General features: G+C 34.8%; 1 protein-coding gene across 1 annotated transcript in view; it reads right to left on the bottom strand.

The window, feature by feature from the left end:
* LOC126811186 (potassium voltage-gated channel subfamily KQT member 1) overlaps positions 1-21,899 on the bottom strand; it is a 37,437-nt gene extending 15,538 nt beyond the window's left edge. The window contains exons 1-6 of the mRNA XM_056099186.1: positions 21,769-21,899; positions 16,328-16,424; positions 15,190-15,318; positions 10,138-10,248; positions 3,005-3,100; positions 804-1,035 (exon numbers count right to left, since the gene is read on the bottom strand). Coding sequence (XP_055955161.1) covers positions 804-1,035; positions 3,005-3,100; positions 10,138-10,248; positions 15,190-15,318; positions 16,328-16,424; positions 21,769-21,899 — 796 coding nt within the window. The remainder of the gene's footprint in view (positions 1-803; positions 1,036-3,004; positions 3,101-10,137; positions 10,249-15,189; positions 15,319-16,327; positions 16,425-21,768) is intronic.
* Positions 21,900-22,561: the final 662 nt, after the last annotated feature.

Raw genomic sequence — 22,561 nt, 5'->3', positions numbered from 1 at the left:
ACGAGAACTAACAATGAACGAAGGGACCTGTAACCTACAGGGACTTGTAACATATATAATTAACTATAATGGCGCTATAAAAAATTATAAATGCATTTTTCTCCCAACACGTACGTTGTTGAGGATTTACGTAATTTCTATGTTGTTTTTATTTGATATGACAGTTGATTGGATTCGAAGAGCAGTACTTCATATCAATTGCCCTTTTTCAAAGATCATAATAACCGCTTCACGCCATTGATTAGATTCCCACATATCAATTAACTTTTATTGTTCTACTACCAGACACTCATCATTATCAACACTACACTCAGTATAATCTGTTGACGACTGTATACAAGTCTATATCACCAATCAGCAGATTATGTGGCTTCTATACGTGTGGATTATTCTGTACTGGCCGTACAATTGTATAGTTACATAGTGGAGGTCAGTCGTAGCCATGTTTGAAAATTGAGTTTTGAAAAAAAAGGCTCTCTTTCCGACATGCAAAATGACAGTTGGGTCAGCTCTAGTTACGGTCATTTTCCATAGCCCTAGATCCTGACCAGCATATATGGCCGACGTGGAACCCATGGGCTGTAGCACTGCTGTCCAGCCAAAATTGCATGCATACAAAACTGCATGGCATAAGCCAGTCTTCATTAGCTTAGATGGACTAGAAAAGTAGGATGTTAAACCCCAATTCATCTTACTTTCACACAAGCTATTGACAAACCTATTAAAAATAAATAATAAGTGTGGGTAATTCTTCTGTAGCACTACACAAAAAGAGTTAATTTCATCTGAAATATTTTGAGTACCTGATCCTGATTTATCATTATCATTGTAAGATATGGAGGATACACTTTCTCTATGAAAATGATTAGTAACTGCTGAATCTAATCGTGACATTCTTCTCTTTCGTAAAGTTAAACTAGCTCTTCGAGCAACCCTGGCTAATACTGTCTCCTCTGAAGTTGGATCATGAATGTGTATTTTCCATGTTGCTTCAGATTTGGATGATGAATCTGCAGCATAACATCTCCATAAACACTAGAAAATACAATCATTTATTAATAATTAGTTGATTAACTAACTTTAGAATTAAATATTCCACAACACATTTTGAATGATTTTATCATTGTTATGTTAGTTCGTTTTCAGAAAATGTGATTAACTGTTCCAGGCAGCCCACATACAAGTACCTAGAGGGGTGGCCAACATTTTACATATCATGCGTCACATAAAATCAGATACGTCATACAACTCTTGTTAAAATATGTTTATAACAGGCCTAATTAACATTTTTAGAACAAAAGTCAATCTTTGCTTGTTTGATTCATTAAGCACATTTAATTTTTTAACAGATTAATTTGAAAGAAGATAGCATTCACTTAAGGGTTACGTAAGATGATAAAACTAGATTTTATGTACTTATAGCCAGTGGTAACTATTAAGGTAAGTTCACATCAATCCAGTTAAAATTATTCAACATATTAAGGTTTAAGTATCGGACACCCAAAAATGCTTTTCAATTTTTCAATTACACCCTTAATCCGGTTGATTGGCTGGTGACGTTATATACACTATCTATACAATATATCACTGTCTATACACACCACCAGTTGATAAGTGTTTATTGACGGTCCAGTTAACATATGACTGGCCTAATCATAATCTCTGAATTATCACCTTGCATTGTTGAAGATTAGACATTTGTGATTGGAATATTTTAGAGTGAATTTTAAAGATAATTACCTAATCAGTGCTCTTAATCCCACACACATTAGTATGACATCGAGGTGTAAATTAATTTATGATCCCATGTCTGTGCAACTTCAGTCTGATTGATTGATGACAGATATTAACAACACTACACTTGCCATATTAGTATTAATACACTGAAGATAGTTTGATCCATCTAGATGGTTGCCAACAAAATTAATTAGGTCAAATTTATTTGTACTGTTAATTCTAACGTATATTGAGATATTTTTTCGTATTTCATTTTTACGGCCTATTTCAGAGTAATAAAGTCAAATCCACATGGAGAAAAAAGGCGCCGTATGATGGCTACAGGAAAACGAGATACAGTTGGCTTCTCCGATAACGGATCGTCATTTACAAATAGCGTTCAAATCATGTTTGACTTATATGATACATTTTGCCTGATCACATCTTTTTACTCCTGTACTCCAGGAAATTAGAACCATAATACTCTTCTAATGAAAATGTATATATCTTGAATCGTTTGGATTTTTGTAGCACTGTCGATAACAATTTCACACCAATCTCATTTTAATCGGAAGCCAATTATTGTTGGTTTAATGTCGGCTTATTCTCAATAAAATGACACAGGGATATAGATACATCGACTGTCTTTGTTATGACATTATAAAACAAATTATAAATTGGATCTTAAATTAAATTAAAATAAATTACAAAACAAATTATTCTATAGTCAATTGTTTTATTTAATTAGGGGATTAAGGAATCAGTCAGGCATTAATGAATACACATGCCGGCTGTATATAGGTAATTAAGGAATAAACAGTGTTTTCGACAATTGGCAAAGTCGTTTTTATGGGAGGTCTCTTTTTGTGACTTAGAGTGAAGATGGCTGAATTAATTTTAATCAGATTGGTGTGTAAAGTGGATATAGTAACCATTGGCTATACATACTGAAAAGTTTTCTCACCCATCTTATGTGTCCTTCAAAAGGATGTGCACAAACTAATAAAATCACTAAAAATAATGAGCAGGTTTACTGCCCTACTTTATTATCATCACAATGATGCAAAGTTCCACTTCTAATCATTCAATGCACCCCGTTTGATGCATGTGCCATAGGGTGGCCATCCCTGACCTTTGGTTACCTTAAAAGATACCATAGAGCCCATTTCACGAAGCGTGTGTAAAGTTAGATATAACTTGTATAGTAAAAGTCTTATATGAGTTTTATTACATGGGATCATGTCTGGTATGTTTGAGATTGTATTTTAAATTGAGGTAAAACACAGACCTGTATTAATGTTGCTGCAGCTGGAATTTGTCGATTAAAATGTTTCTGTCTCTGTTTTTGTTGTACTTTTAAGGCAAACCCAGAACCGAGAATACCCTGAAACAAAAAATTTATATAAGTAGACTTGCCATGTTCTAGTTGAATAATTACAAATGAATGTATACATAATTAATATTGTATTTTACTACAATAAATTTTAACATATCATCCTTAGAAAGCAGAACTTTATAGCTACCTCGAGAATAATAATGCTTGCAACATAAAATATTGGAATAATTATTTATTGCCCTCAAAGGATGAGCCAGTGCGTATATATAATTTGTGTTTATGGTAAAATTATTGACAGTAGGGCTCATTACTTCATGCCACTATTCAGTAAAGGCAATAAATCCCTAAAGGCCTATTACAACATTATGGTATAGCAACACAGCCATGCTTTATAGAACTATCAGCTGTTGCCAGGCAAGATAAGCCCACATTTTGCAAGAGATGAATAGAGAACAAGCTAAAAAAGAAAACAAAGATAGGTTACCACAAGATTTTTTCAAGTGATCAAGGGCAATAATTATCCGAAATCGCTGAAAATCAATAGGCTTCTCCATCTCATGACCTTTAACACTGTGTATAAATTTAAAGTCAATCGGATGATAACTTTAGCCTCTAGAGCGTCCACAATATTTTTTAAAGTGATCAAGGGCCATAACTTTGGCAGTAATTATCGGAAATTGCTGAAAATCAATGGGCGTCTTCGTCTCATGACCTTAAACAATGTGTATAAATTTAAAGTCAATCGGATATTAATCTTGGCCTCTAGAGTGTCCACAAGATTTTTTGAAGTGATCACGGGCCATGACACTGGCAGTAATTATCGGAAATTGCTGAAAATCAATAGGCGTCTTCGTCTCATAACCTTAAACAATGTGTATAAATTTAAAGTCAATCGGATATTAACTTTTGCCTCTAGAGCGTCCACAAGATTTTTTGAAGTGATCATGGGCCATAACTCTGGCAGTAACTATCGGAAATTGCTGAAAATCAATAGGCTTCTTCATCTCATGACCTTAAACACTGTGTATAAATTTAAAGTCAATGGGATATTAACTTTAGCCTGTAGAGCCGGAGGGATGGATAGATGCACGGACGGGGCGAGGACAATATACGACCACATTTCAATGTGGGCGTATAAAAACGATTTTTCATACAATCAGGGGCCATAATTTTGGAAGTTATGATCTAAAATGTGCAAATATCGAAATGGACTTTGGGATATAAAGATACATTTAAAGTTTCATAAAAATCGGCTAAAAATTGTGACATATAGAGAGTCAACAACCTTGGTATTACATACTTTTATACTATTTGCGTACACAATTTTATGGAACACAGGTACTTTTCACTTCACACATGTTTCCAGGATGATTATCTCTGTGTTTTATTTTAGCAGTATAAACCATATTGGGATATGTACAGGTTTTATACAGATAGAATCTTAACTAATCCTAATAATTGTTGTAAATAAATAGGAGTTTGGACCTACTATGTAAATTTTTTGGGGGGGTCCAAGTATATTGATATACCTTGATATACCATATATTTACACTATTTGTGTACGAGGGGCGGGCTTTTTGTCTGGCAGTTTTGGTCCGATTTTCACAAAATTCGAAGTCAATCTTCATTAGGGTTGCTGATATATTCATACGTTTTTTTAAATTGGATAAAAATTGTGACCTTGATATACATATTTACACTATTTGTGTACGGGGGGGTGGCCATTTTGTCCGGCAGTTTTGGTCCTATTTTCATGAAATTCAAACTCAACCTTCATTAGTGTGTAACGGTGACATATTCAAACATTTTTATAAATTGGATAAAAATTGTGACCTCCAGAGGGACCAAAAGCTAAAAACGTGATTTTTTGTACAACTAAGGGCCATAATTCAGGAAGTTAGAGTGTGCGAATATCGAAAGGAACCAAGATCTTTGGGTTATAAACATGTATTTCAATCATAAAAATCAAATCAAAATTGTAACCTCTAGAGACTTGCAACCTTGATATACCATATATTTACACTATTTGCATACAAGGGGAGGCCATTTTGTCTGGCAGTTTTGGTCCGATGCTCATGAAATTAGAACTCAAGCGTTGTTAGGGTGTAACGGTGACATATCTGAATGGTTTTTTAAATCAGATAATAATTGTGACCTCTAGAGGGACCACAAGCTAAAAACGTGATTTTTCGTACAATCAGGGGCATAATTCAGGAAGTTACCATCAAAAATGCGCAAATATCTTTGGGTTATAAACATATATTTCAAGTTTCATCAAATTTGGGTAAAAATCGTGACCTCTAGAATGTCTACCAGCTAAAAACGTGATTTTTCGTACAATCAGGGCCCTAATCCATACATGCCAATATCGAAAGGAACCAAGATCTTTGGGAGATAAACCTATATTTCATGTTTCATCAAAATTGGATAAAAATTGTGACCTGTAGAGTGTTCACAGGGGCGACGACAATATACGTCCACATAAAAATGTGGGCCTATAAAAATGTAGATTCTTTTATACAGAGAAAACGATCAGAGCACTTAGATAAGTATTTACAAGACCTAGTCATGCATCTAGAAAAACCTTCACTGCAGGATTTCAAAGAAGATTAAAATAAAATGTTAAGATGTCTGTAAATTGTCCTGGGTATTATAAAATAGAAATGACGACTAATGACAGTTTGGTGTCAGAATGTTTAATGTAACTCTCAATATATTAAACATAATTCTCTTTCAATACAAATAAATCTTTGTTAGTTACAATCCCTAAATTATGTGAGCAAGACAAATGGTGTGAGGTTATTTTTGTTAGTTCCACTCCAATGTCATAATCATGTGTGAGAGAGAAAGGTGTGAAGGGCAGCACAAATCATTTCACCCTTACCGCACCCATACATTTAACGAATCATATTTATCAATGGTTCTTAAACTACAAATACATCTACATACATGATGCTGAACATGGATTTTCTGGTTCATAAATACTTAAAACACTGTTCATTTGTTTAATGGTAACCTACATAGATGACCCAGGGGTAGATATTGAGTAGGTTCATTGATTGCTCATTAGTCCCCCCGTTATGTGCGATTTATATATCTAATGATTCAAAGCCTTAACATCCAATATCTGCTTCTTTTCAGAAATTCTTCACTCTTCAAATTCTAATTACTCAAATGTGGGGGTTCTTGATTGTCAGTCTGGAACGCTCCGAATTGACGGAATTGCAAGCGAGAGACGCAGAATTCAGTCCTGTCACAGTTCTGTCAGTCCCGACAACAGAGGTGGTGTGAGTAGAATTGCGCCATAATTAAACCTAATAAATAAGTTCAGCTGTCATCATGGGCGTCACACATGGGGGGGGGTCCGACCCCCCCAATTTTTTTTCTGGGGGGGTCTGAATATACTTGGACCCCCCAAAAAATTTACATAGTAGACCCTAACTCCTATTTATTTACAACAGTTATTAGGGTTAGTTAAGATTCTATCTGTATAAAACCTGTACATATCCCAATATGGTTTACATTGCTAAAATAAAACACAGAGAGAATCATCCTAGAAACATGTGTGAAGTGAAATTAACTGTGTTCCATAAAATTGTGTCTAGTTAATTTTTTTCTGCCACTTATCAGAGTGAATCGCATGTAGGTACCCAAAAACATTATCGCCTAAACCAAATATTTATTGCCCCCTCAGCCAGCCACGTAACCATAATACTTTGCAGGCGGTGGGCCAATCACCAAACGAGTTGTGTAGACAGCATGGCCACATGGTGTTTGTTTATATTTTGTAGGGGTTTTAAAATAGGGTTAGTGTTAGGGGTTAGGGTTGCGGACCCCCCCAATATATATTTCACGGCTACGCCTCTGGCTGTCATGGTTGGTTGAGATATTTTCTCATGCGGTCAGTGCATGCGTTGTAGCCCAAAATTCCATTTTCACTCAATTGTGACTATTTTTGGGATTGACAGAATTCAATTCCGGAACGTTTAATCGAGCATCCCCTATGAGACCATTTCACACTTCTAAGGGAAGTAACTAACATGACTGTAGACACAACTATACCAGTAACATGCTAGTATTTACGAACAGAACATTATCGTTGTCTTTAACAAAAAACCTGCATTGCACTATTCCAACATTCGATTTTCCACCCCAAATTACCTAGATCTACCCCATGTAAAACACAGGTTCATTTGTTTTCATATTAATTTGGTCCCAAAACTATTCAAGTTATCAGTGTTTCAGACTAAAAGATGAAATATTTTAATCCAAGTTTTAATTTTGGGCATGACAGAAGACAAGAAACAAATTAGATGAAAAAGTCTATTGATCGTATCAGACCTTATTTCAATGGATATTATGGTATATATCTGTGTCTAACAGAATGTGATTGATAATATTATCAAATTTGTAGCCCTCATGTGAATATATATTTTTTCTAGTGAGATACATGTAACTATGAAGATAATCAGATTTAACAACATTCTCTATTATCTATTCTTTTCAGAAATCAATATTAATTAATTCCCAATAGAATACTGTCTTTTGTTTTAATATTTTTTGTCTATATGTGAGTGAGGATTGTAATCAGTCATCTGTTATAATGATATTAGGTAAAATAAAAATTTAATGTTGTATTTCTGCAACCAATATCATTAGAAAGACAATATACTACGTAAAAGTTAATTTTAGATTCAGACACAAATGTTCAAAATGTTCATTATTAATTACCATCATGAGATGTTCGAAACTACAAATAATGTTTTGAGAAGACTCAGCAGTTAGTATTTAATTTGCTTACACTGAAGGATTCCAAGATACATTCTACTCTTGAAGTATTCCCACAGAAACATATAAAATTGCGAGATTTGCATGATTCGATCAACTTCCCTTTCTTGCATCATGTGGGGCAATACCACATTATTGGAACCAAATATTTATATATTAATTTATGTTTTAAAAAAGTAGTGAAGTGGGCCAAACTATAAAATGCTTTATAGGCACTGCTGTTCTCATATAAAGAGAGACAAATTATGCTTATGATATCCAAAGCTACCCATGTCCTTACAGTGTAAAGGTTTTCAGGATCCACAAAGTTCAAATTATTCACTTCGGAATTTAATATAAAATGAATTTAATTATGCAGTATAAGCCTCATCATAATACAATACAGTATGCAGTATATGTCTCATTATAATACAATACAGTATGCAGTATATGCCTCATCATAATACAATACTGTATGCAGTATAGGCCTCATCATAATATACAATACAGTACGCATTATATGCCTCATCATAATGAGTAAAAAGGGTAAAAAATATATAAATATACAACTACATCAAAGATTTTTACTAGGGTAATAATAAGCAGTTGGAATTATTGTTTAAAACATAAAGCAACATGATAAATTAATACTTTGCTTTATGGTACTGTACAATAACGGTATAACCAAACATATACTCATGTTGTTTTATTCAACAAGTCAAAGCTTCTACCGTGCCGTACTGTGACATTGTCATGAATTGTTTAGTGAGAGTTCAGTCTGCGAGTAACAGTAATATCTCAGGAAAGGACCTGTATATTTATGTTTTAATCTTTCTTCTTGTCTACATCAGAGTACTGGTAATAATAATATTCTCTTGTGATTTCTATATTTTCATCTTCTACTTTGAATAATGCTGAATTACTTTGTTTGAGCCAACTCTCTTGAGAAATGTATGCTACAATGTCATCATACTTAAGCAATGATAGAAGTCAAAATAAAATGTATAAATATCTTCATATTGAAGAATGGTGAACCAATGTCATCATATTGACTGTATCCACTTCCCAAGACAAGGATTAGGCACTGACACACACTTAACCTTGTCATTACCTCTTTAAAGGGATATATGATCTAGGAAAGGGGAAAACCTAACATAATTATGTTTAACATTATGTAACTTTAATGCTTGTAAATGTTTTTCAATCTATGGTGAAACATTGTTGACAAATATATAATAATGACAAAATCTTTGACACCGTTTGACAAGACATTACATCAATTTTCAAATTAAATATATACTCAAAGCTTTCCTATCTTATGGCACATAGGTGAAACTTGTGATGGGTCTCTTTTTGTGGAGTTCTGGGTTTCAACCCAATATCAGTTCTCGGTAATGAACTTTGTTCGTGCAAACCCAACACTTGTCTTTTTTCACGATTTTAAGCAGTCCCATGTCACACGTTTTGCACGTGCATTCCCTGCACTCTGGCCCTTTAAATACAGATCAAAACTTCAACATTCATCACTTCGACCATTGCTCGCCTCAGACAACGCTTCCACACCACTGGAAGAGTTGCCGATTGCCCCCAGCCTGGAGCGCCACCTGTAACAACCGCTGCTCAAGATCGCCACATCCGACTACAGCATCTACACAACATGCTACTGCCAGGGGAACTGTTGGAACACGGCAACGTCAGATCAGCCCTCAAACAATCCGAAGGCGCCTGGTTGCTCTTGGGTTACGCTGCCATCCACCTTACCATGGTCAAATCCTTTTTCATCATCATCGACTTGCTAAACAGCAATGGGCCGCAAATCAGGGGTATCTGCACAACGAACCATGGCGAAATGTCATCTTCTCGGATGCATCCCAATTCAACCTCAGTTTTCCTGATGGACGTCACCGTATCTACCGACGTCAACATGAACCCGATCGAACACCTTTGGGATGAACTTGGACGACAGGTTCAAACTCAAGCTGTGCCACTACGAACTGTTGCAGAGGTGGCACAGGTATTATGGCCACCTGCCTAACCTTGTGGGTTTCCTCCCATTTCCCAAATGCTAATGCAAGCAGATCAAAAATGACTGACTTACAGTCCTGAAATGACCTAAAATAGACCTAGTGTTGAGTGGAGGTTACAGTTAAATCTCTCTCTCTCTCTCTCTCTCTCTCTCCCCATACTACTATCTATTGTTCACGCAATGTGTGATAACTTGACCATGCTCACTATTATCTATTGATCACGTCAAGCATTTAATAATCTTAAATGATAACCTGACCATACTCACTTCTATTATGAATATAAATACTTACTGCTGGAAGAGCAAAAAAGGAAATTGCAAAAACAGCAAAACATGAAGCAACTATTTTCCCCATCCATGTTTGTGGTACTTTATCACCATAGCCTATAGTCATTACAGTTATCTGAAACAAAGTGAAATGAAATGAAATTGGGTTTAAGGTCTTACTTTTCTGGATCATCCAGAAACACTTTTCCTGGCTGCACGTCATTAATATGAACAATTTATATTTCTAACAGACAATAGGATTGTTCCTAGAATGTACTTAAGAATGCGTTTGCGAGAGAACCATGCAGGGACCGGCACATAGTGGGTGACCGATTTTCACCATTTTTTTTATGTATGATGGATAACCCCTCCAAACCCCACTGCCACAATTTTAGATCAATTGAGCCATTTTTAGAGTGTAGAAAAAAAATTGAAATTTTAAGACCGAAAAAAGCCAAAAAATCATCATTTTCAGGCCACTTTTCAATTATTTCGTACAACTAAACTACGGCGAGTAGATTAATGAAACTTTATAGCGTAGCAGATATGGTTAGTGAGTATACATTCTGAAAGTTTGATGGATTTTCATGGAGCGGTTTTTGGTATAGGGACTTATTGCTGCAAGGTACCAAATTAGCTCAATTTAGGTATGTCATTTTATTCTATCTATATCTCACCCACTGCGGGTTTAAGTATTTTTTTTGAAAGCTGACTGAAAAGACAATGATCTATAGTATTAAGATCAAGAAAAAAATTGGGTGGCACTTTACCCGTTTAGTAGTAAATAATTTCCATTTTTGTACAAAAATAACGATTTTTAACAAAAATGACGAAAAAATAAACCGCTTTATTTACACACTCAAAATTGTAACATGGCACTTGAAACCAAATTATCTATTTATCTATCTATCCAATAAGTATCTCATCACGAAAACGGAGCTCACAATTACACCGTTAAAATTTTCAAACGATCAAGTTTGAAAAGCTTAATTTACTGTAAATGCCAAAAGAGCTGTTCTTGGTAAATACAATTAATCTCTCTAGACTTTTTGTCAACATTTTATTAATTCGGCAATATAACCTCATGATCTAGTAGAAGGATGATGAATTTTTGAACAGCAAAGTAAAAACTAAATAGTGTAGTAGTCATATATATATATCTGTCTATACTTGACAAACGAATCAAGCGATATTTCAAAAAGACAAAAACAAATTGTATATGACCGTAAGGTCAATATTTTAGCATACTCCCCGCAGTGTTTCGTTTGATTAGACCTAATCCCACTCAACACTGCCGTAATGAAAGCAAATTTCTGTTCCAAATTATGATTGGTCAATAGTCCGATTAACAACCAATACCTAACTGTGTAACAATATAATTCTGGTTTAAACAGAGTTTCAAATATGTTAACATAACGTTACGTCATGATTCACAAAATTTATTACGCCCAATTAACCAGTGCATAGCAGAATATTGCAGAAAAACTAATTGCGTGACAAACGAGGCTATCAACATGGCTACAATGTAAACAATACTGTTTGGAGACGAACAATTCTTTCACCGTTTTTAATACATTAATACATGTCCAAAGTTTTAGGGAAGACCCCAGATTAAACGAAAGTGCAAATCTAGCTTCGGCCTGACGAATAATAATATTATTAATATGTACATTTATATAGCGCATGTACACCATGTACAGAAGAATGTCCACTGCACATACAATTAAATTAATTTAATTAATCTTGATAAGTCTTGATGTAAAACAAGAAAGGGTTTGAGATGATTTAATGATCTCTGGAAGATTTTTACGCAGTTTAGGCGCATTCACTGAGCACGATCCGTATCCAAATGATATTAATTTCCACCTGATGAATGTGATGAATGTGTGTTCGGCCGGAGGTTACTCGAGGGAATTTGTATGTGCATCATTTGAACTTGTATTTTTCAGATTTGTATTTTGACCACATAAAATACATTCTGATTTACTTAATTCAATTAAATTTAATTTCAACATATTTCTTGTCATTATATCTTTAATTTCATGTGTACACAATTTGATGTCAGAATAATTAGGGAATGAAAAAGTTTTTGAAAGGGAATAACTTGCGATCAGCTGTGTATCATCTGCATAAGAATGTCGTCCTAGAAACCACGCTTATCGATTAGTTGTCCCAATTTCTTAGTACACATTACATAAAGGACAGGCCCAAGGACTGATCCTTGTGGAACTCCCGAATCATCTGTACCGGCCCTACACAGGGTTGCTGGTAGGCGGTTGCATGGGGCATTATCAGGCCTAATAATCCAGGCAATGGATGATTTTATTGGACAAATGATGTCAAAAATGAAGTCATTTTCTTCAAGTTCGACCACCAAATTTAATATGAAAGAAATCCGTGCCAGTCATTTTGTCAAAACCAAATATTAGTATTAGTAGTCATCATCTTCCATTATAAATATAATTGTCCTCAGCCCCGCAGTGGGTGAGATATAGCATCATGAAATTTATATGTTTTAGCATATAGCAAAAACTACGTCTCAAAATAAATTCCTCATAGCCTGAAATGGTTGTCGGAAAAATTTAATAGTCATATATATTGAAGTAGTAGACATGATCATTCATGAAAAAATAATTTAAAAAAATAAAAAATCAATAGACAATTTATGGGAAATATTTGAATTTAAGGAATTTTTTTATAAAAAAATCACCGGTTTTTAACACTAAAATGGCCATAGCTGGTTCTCCGTAACTACAAGGTTGGTGACCCACATATTTCATGTGGGGTATACGGGGTACCCAATGACCAAATCTGCAAAGTTTGGTCAAAATCGCCCGACACCGCTTGTGCCGGATTTTTTAGCTGTAATTTTTGGAATTGCATAAGACTTTATATTAATTATAACTTTCAATTATACTCTTTCATAACTTAAATGGTAATTCTGGCGCTCGTACGGTAGTAAAATTGTCGTTACAGTCCTGCCCACAACAAACATGACCATCTATTACCTCCTGTTAAATTCATGAGCAAATGGCTGTGATAAATGAATAGGTATTGGTGATGAACAAATGAAATAGTAACTGTAGAAATAAATGAACATAATCAGCTACTGAGACTTCAATCCTGACTACCGGTAAATGAGAAACAATGTTGCTGTTGTTTATTAAAGATTTAATGTCCAATACATGAAATATGATATTATTGACAGGTTGATTTAATTGTCCACAATAATTCTAGTATACTTTATACTATCCAAACTGGCAATCAAACGATGGTGTCCATTGTCCCGCCCACTACACATGGCATGACAATACCTAGATTGTAACCATTTAGATCTATCAGTAACATAGTACAATAGTATTTTTAATACCAATCAAAGAAACAATGAATTTGTGAACTACAAACAACTTCATAAAGCATACAGTGACAACTCACCATTAGATAATTAATGATACCGGTAAGTTATAACAATGGATCAATCAGTGGATCTATGTTGCATGAAAACTATCGGTAACTTGAAACGACTAGATGTAAAATTTACAGCAATGTATAGAAAATACCAACGAAACTTCCATCAAATTTTTAAAGATAGGTTGCCAGGCAACGAAAGATACGCCCTCAGCAGCTAATTCGTCTGGGCAGTCAACAACAGTTGTCGCATATTCTTACTTTTTTCGGTAATGAAACATTTATAATACACTAAAATCTGATTAAGAGTAACAACTCATGAAGTAATTAGCAGAAAACCATTAGAATTTGTTTGGTTTTTATAAAGTTCTGCCCCATGCTAACGTTTGTATAAAACTTTTAATATCATGAATTTGTTCAAGTCATAAAAATTCATTGAAAATCAATATACTTTTTCATCTCAAGATCTTAAACTCTGTGTATCAATCATAACCTCAAACACTGTGTATAAATTTAAAGTCAATCAGATGATAACTTTAGCCTTTAGAGCAGAAATCGTTGAAAATCAAGGGCCATAACTCTGGCAGTAATTATTGGAAATCACTGAAAACCAATAGGCTTCTTCGTCTCATGACCTTAAACACTGTGTATAAATTTAAAGTCTATCGGATATTAACTTTGGCCTCTAGAGCGTCCACAAGATTTTTTGAAGTGATAAAGGGCCATAACTCTGGCAGTAATTATCAGAAATTGCTGAAAATCAATAGAATTCTTCGTCTCACAACCTCAAACACTGTGTATAAATTTAAAGTCAATTGGATATTAACTTTAGCCTCTAGAGCATCCACAAGATTTTTTGAAGTGATCAAGGCCATAACTCTGGCAGTAATTATTGGAAATGACCTTAAACACTGTGTATAAATTTAAAGTCAATTGGATATTAACTTTAGCCTCTAGAGCATCCACAAGATTTTTTGAAGTGATCAAGGCCATAACTCTGGCAGTAATTATTGGAAATGACCTTAAACACTGTGTATAAATTTAAAGTCAATCGGATATTAACTTTGGCCTCGTACTTAATTAGAACTAAAGTTGTCGTGTTCCAAAGCATCAACCATTCAACTTGCTTATCTCTGCTTACCCTTAATAGAAAATTTTCATCTTCGAACTCCATCAAGGCATTCACCTACTTAACACCTACACCAAGTGTGAACGTTGTTGCTCAACTAGAAGGAGAGTTATTGTGTTCAAAAGCCTCGACCAATCAAATTGCTGATCGCTCTGCTTAGCCTGAGCAGAAAATGTTCATTATCGAACTTAGTGAAAATATACACAAAGCTTGGTCACTCTCACTTAATCAGAACTAAAGTTATTGTGTCCCAAAACATCAACCAATCAAATTGCTTATCTCTGCTTACCCTAAGCAGAAAATGCTCATCTTCAAACTCCTTCATAAACACCTACACCAAGTTTGAACATTCTAGCTCAATTATAAGGAGAGATATTGTGTCCCAAAAAAGTGTGACGGACAGACGGACGGACGGTAGGACGGACGGACGGACGGATGGACAGACAGACAGACAGACACATTTTAAAAGTCCCCTGCTTTCTTCAAAAAGTGGGGGACAATTATATAATGTAATTGAAAAATATTAAAAAATGTGCATACCACTCCCCACCACAAAGCATCTGCATAGCTGGCAAAATCTGCCTTTCCATCCTCTCTCTCAGCCAAATATACAAAATATGAGGAGAATATAAGGCCAAGGAAACCTATATACAATGTTGTTATTAACTCCTGAAATAAAAGAAAACATATACATTCAATAGCTCAACAACTAGGCTGCAGTCTACATTGTCTCTGATTCTACTACCATGAATATTCATGGTAGTTGAATCAGACTCTGGACAGAGCAGCACCAATTCAGAGATCCTTGAATGTTGTATGATTTGTTGTGAAGAAAATGATCTTCACTGTCTATTTGAAATATTTGGAATGCATTGTTAATTGGTGAATTGAGATAACATTTCACATAACAGACATATAGTATGACGAAATTATTTTTTGTCGAAGGGGAGACAATTTAGTCTGAAGAGATCAAGACTAATATAAAAACTTATATATGTGTCACATGCCCTGGTCTGAAACAGTCAACTGAAGTCCGTGAGATCTATACTTCATCCATGCAATTCAAGATTTGAGAATATAATTACAAATTTTAATACCATCTTAACTCTAAAGATTGTTAGATTTATAGCTTTTTAACCATAATTCTGACTATCTTTTAGTCTTTAACAGTAAAGATAAAATTTCTAGTTGTAGAGCAACTGGTTTTGACAAATTGAATATGTCATCTAAAATCATTTTATTCAACATCACATACACTGCACTTGTTCTTCAAATATAAAAATTCTCTATACAGTATCTAATGTAATAACTGTGCAGGCTTACTTTCAGGCCAAATAGATTAACAGTTCCAAGATAACACATGTTTAGTAGAGAAGGGTATTTGTTATGTTCAATACAGTAAGTGTGTAAAGACTCTATCTTGCTCCAAGGCACACTTACACACCACTGAAACTGCTTATTTTCTTTCAATTTAACAATTAATAAGACCTCAAAATTGTGTTTAAATTCAGTGTAACAGCTTTCTTCATCTGCTGGATCAATTAAGTCCAATTACATTGAGATGGTGAAATTTAAAGAAATTGTCGCCTCAATGCTACTGATCATCGTGATTTTACACAGTTTTTATATTTTTTTTATCTACATGTATAAATACAACAAAAATAAAGTTATCAATTACCTGTCTATGAAGATATATCACAGAACCTAATAACCTCCATGTTCCACCCTGTCTGTCTACATGTAACATACGTAAAATCTGTAGAAATCGAACACCCCTAAAAAACAAAACAAAATAATTTTTAAAATAATTCACTGAGATTACATTTAGTTACATAGTTTTATAACACAGAAGCGACATATAGAAATCTGATCATAAGACTAATATATCCATAATACAGTAAATTGTGATTTTTATCTATTAAATATGGTGTTTCTATTATATTGTATACTAAACAGCCAAAAAAACCTCAGTATGATTTCAAAATCAGAGAGGCGCTTTAATCAAATCATTCTAGAAAACGACTTACTAAATGGATCAAAGCAATTTTTTGTGAACAGTATGTTGACACATTAGTGATTAATCATCACAATTCCAAGACATTACAAGAAGGTTTAGAGTCTGTACACTACACAGTCTATACATCAGTATCTGGTGTGTCCACCGCGAGTGTCAATAATAGCAGCGCAGCGTCTGTACATGGAGTGGACCAGACAATTGATGAATGCCATTGGCACCTGGAATCACACTTTCAGAAAAGCCTGGCGCAATCCATCGTCTGTGTTTGGTCTCAGTATGACGTTATTAAGTCTCCTCTGAATTTCATCAAAAAGATGTTCAATCGGGTTTCAGTCTGGACTAAGGGCTGGCCAGTGCATAACGTTGACACCGTTCTGCTGTAGAAAGTCCTGAGTAACTCTGGTCGTATGGGAAATGTTGTTTCGATGATGTGAAATGTGGTATGACGTGGGGTCTGAGAGCTTGATCGATGTAGTGCACTGCTGTGATGTCGCCTCCTCTCCCTGGACCCAGATTTTGGAACACCACAGAACCCACTCTCTGGTTCAGGCCATCTGCAGTTGATACGCAATACCGACTCATCTGTGAACAGAGCAGTTCCCCATTGCCTGTGTCGCCAGTTCTGGTGTTGTTGTGCCAACTGTAGACGTTCACGTCGATAATGAGGGGTGAGGATTAGTCCACGGCAAGGTCTACAACAATGGATGTTCTCTCTGGTGAGACGTCGGCGCACTGTATCGCTACTGATGGGTCTTTCGTGTCTTACCACTGTCTGACGTGCTGTCTCAAATGCCTGTGTGACGGGATTCTGCACGTGCTGTCGCACAACATGGCGGTCTTGTAGCCCTGTGGTAACCCTTGGTCTACCAGTTAGGGGGCAATCATCCGTGGTGTTGGTGACCAGAAAGCGTTGCTGAAGTTTGTAGATGGTCTGAACACTGACCTGGAAGTGATTGGCGACAGCTTGGGCAGTTTGGCCAGCGTCGAGTCTTCCAAGCGCCTGTTTCATCTGAGCTGTCCTGAGTCGTGGCATGCTGCTGACATTGTAGTGTGAATGGGTCAACCAGGTACGGGGGTGCATTTTATAGGGCTCGTCCTGGTGAACAGCACGTGCAGCATGAGTTATATGAACATTATGGAGAACACATTACCATTTCAGAAGTCAGGTTGGGTTTTTGAGAACATTTCCTGGGTTCAATTCTGTGTTTGGGAAGAAGCCTTATTGCTCAGGAAAAGTTGCTGATGTGTACAGTTGGCTGACAAGAAACAAACTGGAAGTGAGATCGGCTAACCTTTCTAGGTCATAAGCCTCCATGTCCGCCATATTTATTTCACAAATAAGAAACAAATATGGCGGCTTGGGGGTGTTAACTTTTTTTTATTTAATTATTTCAGTATTTTTGTAACCGGAGTTCAGCTTTAGCTCCTATTTAAATGCCCACATTCTGCTGGGTTTTATTACTGCTTTTATTTTCAACATTTTCATGATCAATATTTGTTCTTTTGACAAATGTATCAACATAAAATCAACAATTACATGTATTTTAGTGTTGAATACGACCCATCAATTATTTCCCCTGTCACACGACACCTTATAAACAGACTATAGACCTGAGTTTTGGTGACTTTTAATTCGAGCTTGCTTTCAGAGTCATATTTTGATTTTACAAAGAGTTATTTATTCAGTAACTATGAAACAATTATGTACACACACCAAGTTCTAGAGATAAACTTATAACTGATTTGACAGAATAACATTTTGTCATGTTCAAACATATATAACAATCTAAAATATGATATGCTTCTTTATCACACCTAAACCTAAACTATGCATATAAATTTCAAGTAAATAATACTATAATTGTTTCTAATAGATCATTTGCACTGCAATCTGGGTTTATAAAAATATTAACAGAAGTATGCACATTATGATCACTATCAGGTATCTAGTTTAACTTGAAACTATAGACACATTATTCATGATTCAGCCATGACATCCCAAATTAGCACATGTTAAAGGAAATATGAATGTCTGAATTTTGATTATTAACATATAATATATGTAAATTGGTGTAATTCTTATATGATAGAAGCTGTCTGCCGATTAAAATCTACGAGTCCTACTATTCTGTCAAAATGGGTTATAGATTTGAAAAAGATACATTTTTAATAATTTTGGCAAGCAATGGAGGATAAAGTAGAATGGGGCAAAAAGCCTCAATAGATCATATATTCTGTGTAAAAACTACAATTACACATTTGTACATTCTGGTAAACTTAATTACTACTTTTTCATTAGATTTGTCATTTGAAACTTTCTGAATTTCAATGGTGGATTCCTGTATATCCAAATTAACAAAATCCATCCAGAACCATCTTTGTAGGCATGTTCACGTATCGCAACAGCATGCAAAGTATCTGCATTTAATATAAAAACAAGCCAACAGTGAGGCTGATTTCCTCCGCCGAAATCGCAAAATAAATAGATGACATTTATTAATTAATCGCACATTTATTTTTGTTTCAAAAGTATAAGCAATCAAAATTATTATCAACTATACACTAAGTTTCTTCACTCTCTATCAGATAGAATCAAGGTTATCTTATCCCAAAGCATTAGCTCGAAATGTTAATCATTGAATTCAGTCAAGACATTCACGTAATGAACATCTACATCAAGTTTAAACATTCTACCTCAGTCTTGACCAATCAAATTGCTTATCGCTCCTTAGCCTAATCAGAAAATTCTCATCATCGAACTTAGTCAAAGTATAATGAATCTATACTCAGAGTTTCGTCACTCTCACTTAATTATAATCAAAGTTATCATGCCCGAAAGCATCAACCAATCAGATTGCTTATTTCTGCTAACGGTAAGCAGACTATGTTTATCATCTAACTCCATCAATGCATTCACCTAAAGAACGCCTAGACCAAGTTTGAACATTCTACCTCAATTATCGTGTTCCAAAGTCTTGACCAATCAAATTGCTTCCTCTGCTTACCCTGAGCAGAAAGTGCTCATTATCGAACTTAGTCAAGGTATTAATGTAATAAAACTATACATTAAATTTCATCACTCTCACTGAAGTTATCTTGTCTCAAAGCATCAACCAATCAAATTGCTTATCTCTGTTTACCCTAAGCAGAAAATGCTCATCTTCGAACTCCATCAAGGCATTGGCCTAATAAACACCTACACCAAGTTTGAACGTTCTAGCTCAATTAAAGGAGAGTCCCAGAAAGTGTGACGGACAGACAGACGGACAAAAATGATGAATTCCTATACGATTCCACAATTGTGCAACTAATAACCCTCAATTTCTTTTCTTTTATTGAGAGAGAGAGAGAGAGAGAGAGAGAGAGAGAGAGAGAGAGAGAGCTTAATGTCCACTGACACAAACTAGGTAATTTTGGGACTAACATATGGTTCTATTTTATTTCAATAATTTGCTTGTGCGTAGGGGTTTTTAGCTGTGGGAGGAAACCAGGGAACACAGAGAAAACCCACAAGGTTGGACAGCCGACCCTACACCTTGTCATGTACAACCGGGAAATCGAAACCACACCAGTAGACTCAATGACAGGCCTTACAATACAGTACGCATGCGCTAAACATCCCATTTCTATTAAATAAATAATCTGCACTTTTCCATACTAAAGAGAGTCCCACAAAGGGGCAGTGTCTACCACCCCCTACCATCCCCCCGTCTCCCAAGGGTCCTAATCCACAAATGATGTAAACTTACAGTAGACATTAATAAATAATACCCATTTAAGATAAACTGATCCGTATAAAATAATCCACCCAATTGCCTTTGCTGATATTTTATTAAAATTCAGTTTATTCATTACTCTGTATGATACAATAAAACCTTGTCTTATCTTATCTTATCTTACTGATACTCTTAGTTTACATCGAAAAGATTCTGACAAATCCTAGTATCTTTGTAAAATATCCTGTTTAGACAGTATGCTTAAATTTTATAAAGGCTTTTTGATCTGCACAGAAGAGAGAAAGGTTTGTTATTCAAAAAATCTATTTAGATTGGAAAATCCATCTACTTCTAATGAAAAATGCTCTGTGTATAACTGACACGAAAACTAAAATCATGAGTTAAAGTGTGTACAATTATCACGCTAGCATGCTGGACTAATGCTTTGTTGTAATCATGAAGTCATCAATCAGTTTATCAAATACATGAACATGTCATTATTAACAAAACCGACACAGACATTATCAGACTCTTGTCATTATTCCTATTTTATTTAAAGGAAGCTCCATTTGATATAAAGCATTAATTTAAAACATCATTTCCCTTAAATCCAGAAAAGAATAGATTGTCAGGCAACAAAATCTTTACCCCTAAGCTGATAGACATATCAGAATAATAAGTAGTTTATTCAGCTTGGTACAATCATATGCTTTATGGTCATTTTTCAATATTTCCTGCAACAAATCAGCCATGATTAAAGACTTAGTTAACTAGAGCCATTTTTCATCATTTGTGAGGTAATTTAAAGACAGTAGACAGCTAGTAGTTATTGTTGCAGAATGGATTACATCCAGTCTGTTGACATTCCACCCAGAAATAATGTTTTTATGTCAAACATAATCATTAGTTGTACTTGAACTCTATTAATATAGTAATCTGTGTATTTTGTTACTAAATATCTTTAAACCACATGCCATTATTCACTATAGGAAGTATTCCTGAAAGCTGCTTAGGATTCATCGGTGTTTAGATGTTTTTATTCCTACAGCTAGAGTTAAACTATGTTTTTACTTGTACGACTAGAGTTAAACTATATGTTTACTTATAGGGCCTATAGCTAGAGTTAAACTATGTTTTTACTCATACAGCTGGAGTTATACTTAAAAACTCTAACCTATTAAAGGATTACAAACTTTCAATGGTATGGGCAATACTGATATAACTGATGGGCAACACAGTCTTTATGTTTATGAATAAGCCCAACAGGTTTTGATAAACAAATCTCAAAAACAGTAGAGTGATAAACAGTGACAATGATGATATGAAAATACATTAAAATTACTGTAGGTCATTATTGTCTAGCTGAATATAACATGACTAATGTACCTGATAGCAGATGTTGCAAATACCTGTCCCTCTGAACCAATAGAAAGCACTACACACGATGCTACTACTACTATGAAATCTGTAATTGAAAAGAAGCAGTGTTTATGATTAACTCTTTCCTCAACAGCCATGCAGTTGGCCAGTTTTCATCTTGTCCTTCAGAAAGGTTAAATTTTGACATTTATTGTACGTTTTGTTACCTAACAAACTAAAACATCTTTTTTCACCAGGTCTCTGAAATAAAGGTTTGTTTACCTGTTTAACTATTCAAATCAAATGCCACAATTTAATAAATAGCTTTTTTATTCATTAGTCAACAGAGATGATTTTCTTTAACAAGAGCCCCTGTTTTTTGTTTGGATTGGTGCGTTCGCACATTTCCTTCATCCATCCATCCATTTAGTTAACACATAGTAAGACATGGTATTATTATTGTTATTTATGACCACACAACTAACTATATATAAGATGAAGCAGGTGTCATAGCTAACACTAATGATGTCAGATTAGGAAGCAGTGCTTTCAACCTCTTAATGACTTGCTAGAACAACCATTATATATAAGTCTGCTACCAGTATAGAGTGAGGTAAAATAAGCCCTTAGATTCTATCTAGACTGATAATCAGGGATTAATTCCAATCTTAGACCACCCATTTATATTATAAAAGATCAACTGGTCGACTTGTTAAAAGGATCTAATGTTTACTCCTAAAATAAACAAGAGCCAAAGTGGGCTTAATCACCTAACAGTGGTTTGGTTTAAGCCATCAAGTTATCAATAATTTCTCTGTAA

The sequence above is a fragment of the Patella vulgata genome, chromosome 2 (assembly GCF_932274485.2).
Source record: "Patella vulgata chromosome 2, xgPatVulg1.2, whole genome shotgun sequence".
In the NCBI taxonomy this organism is placed as follows: domain Eukaryota; kingdom Metazoa; phylum Mollusca; class Gastropoda; family Patellidae; genus Patella; species Patella vulgata.
This window is presented reverse-complemented; position numbering and strand designations above follow the sequence as displayed.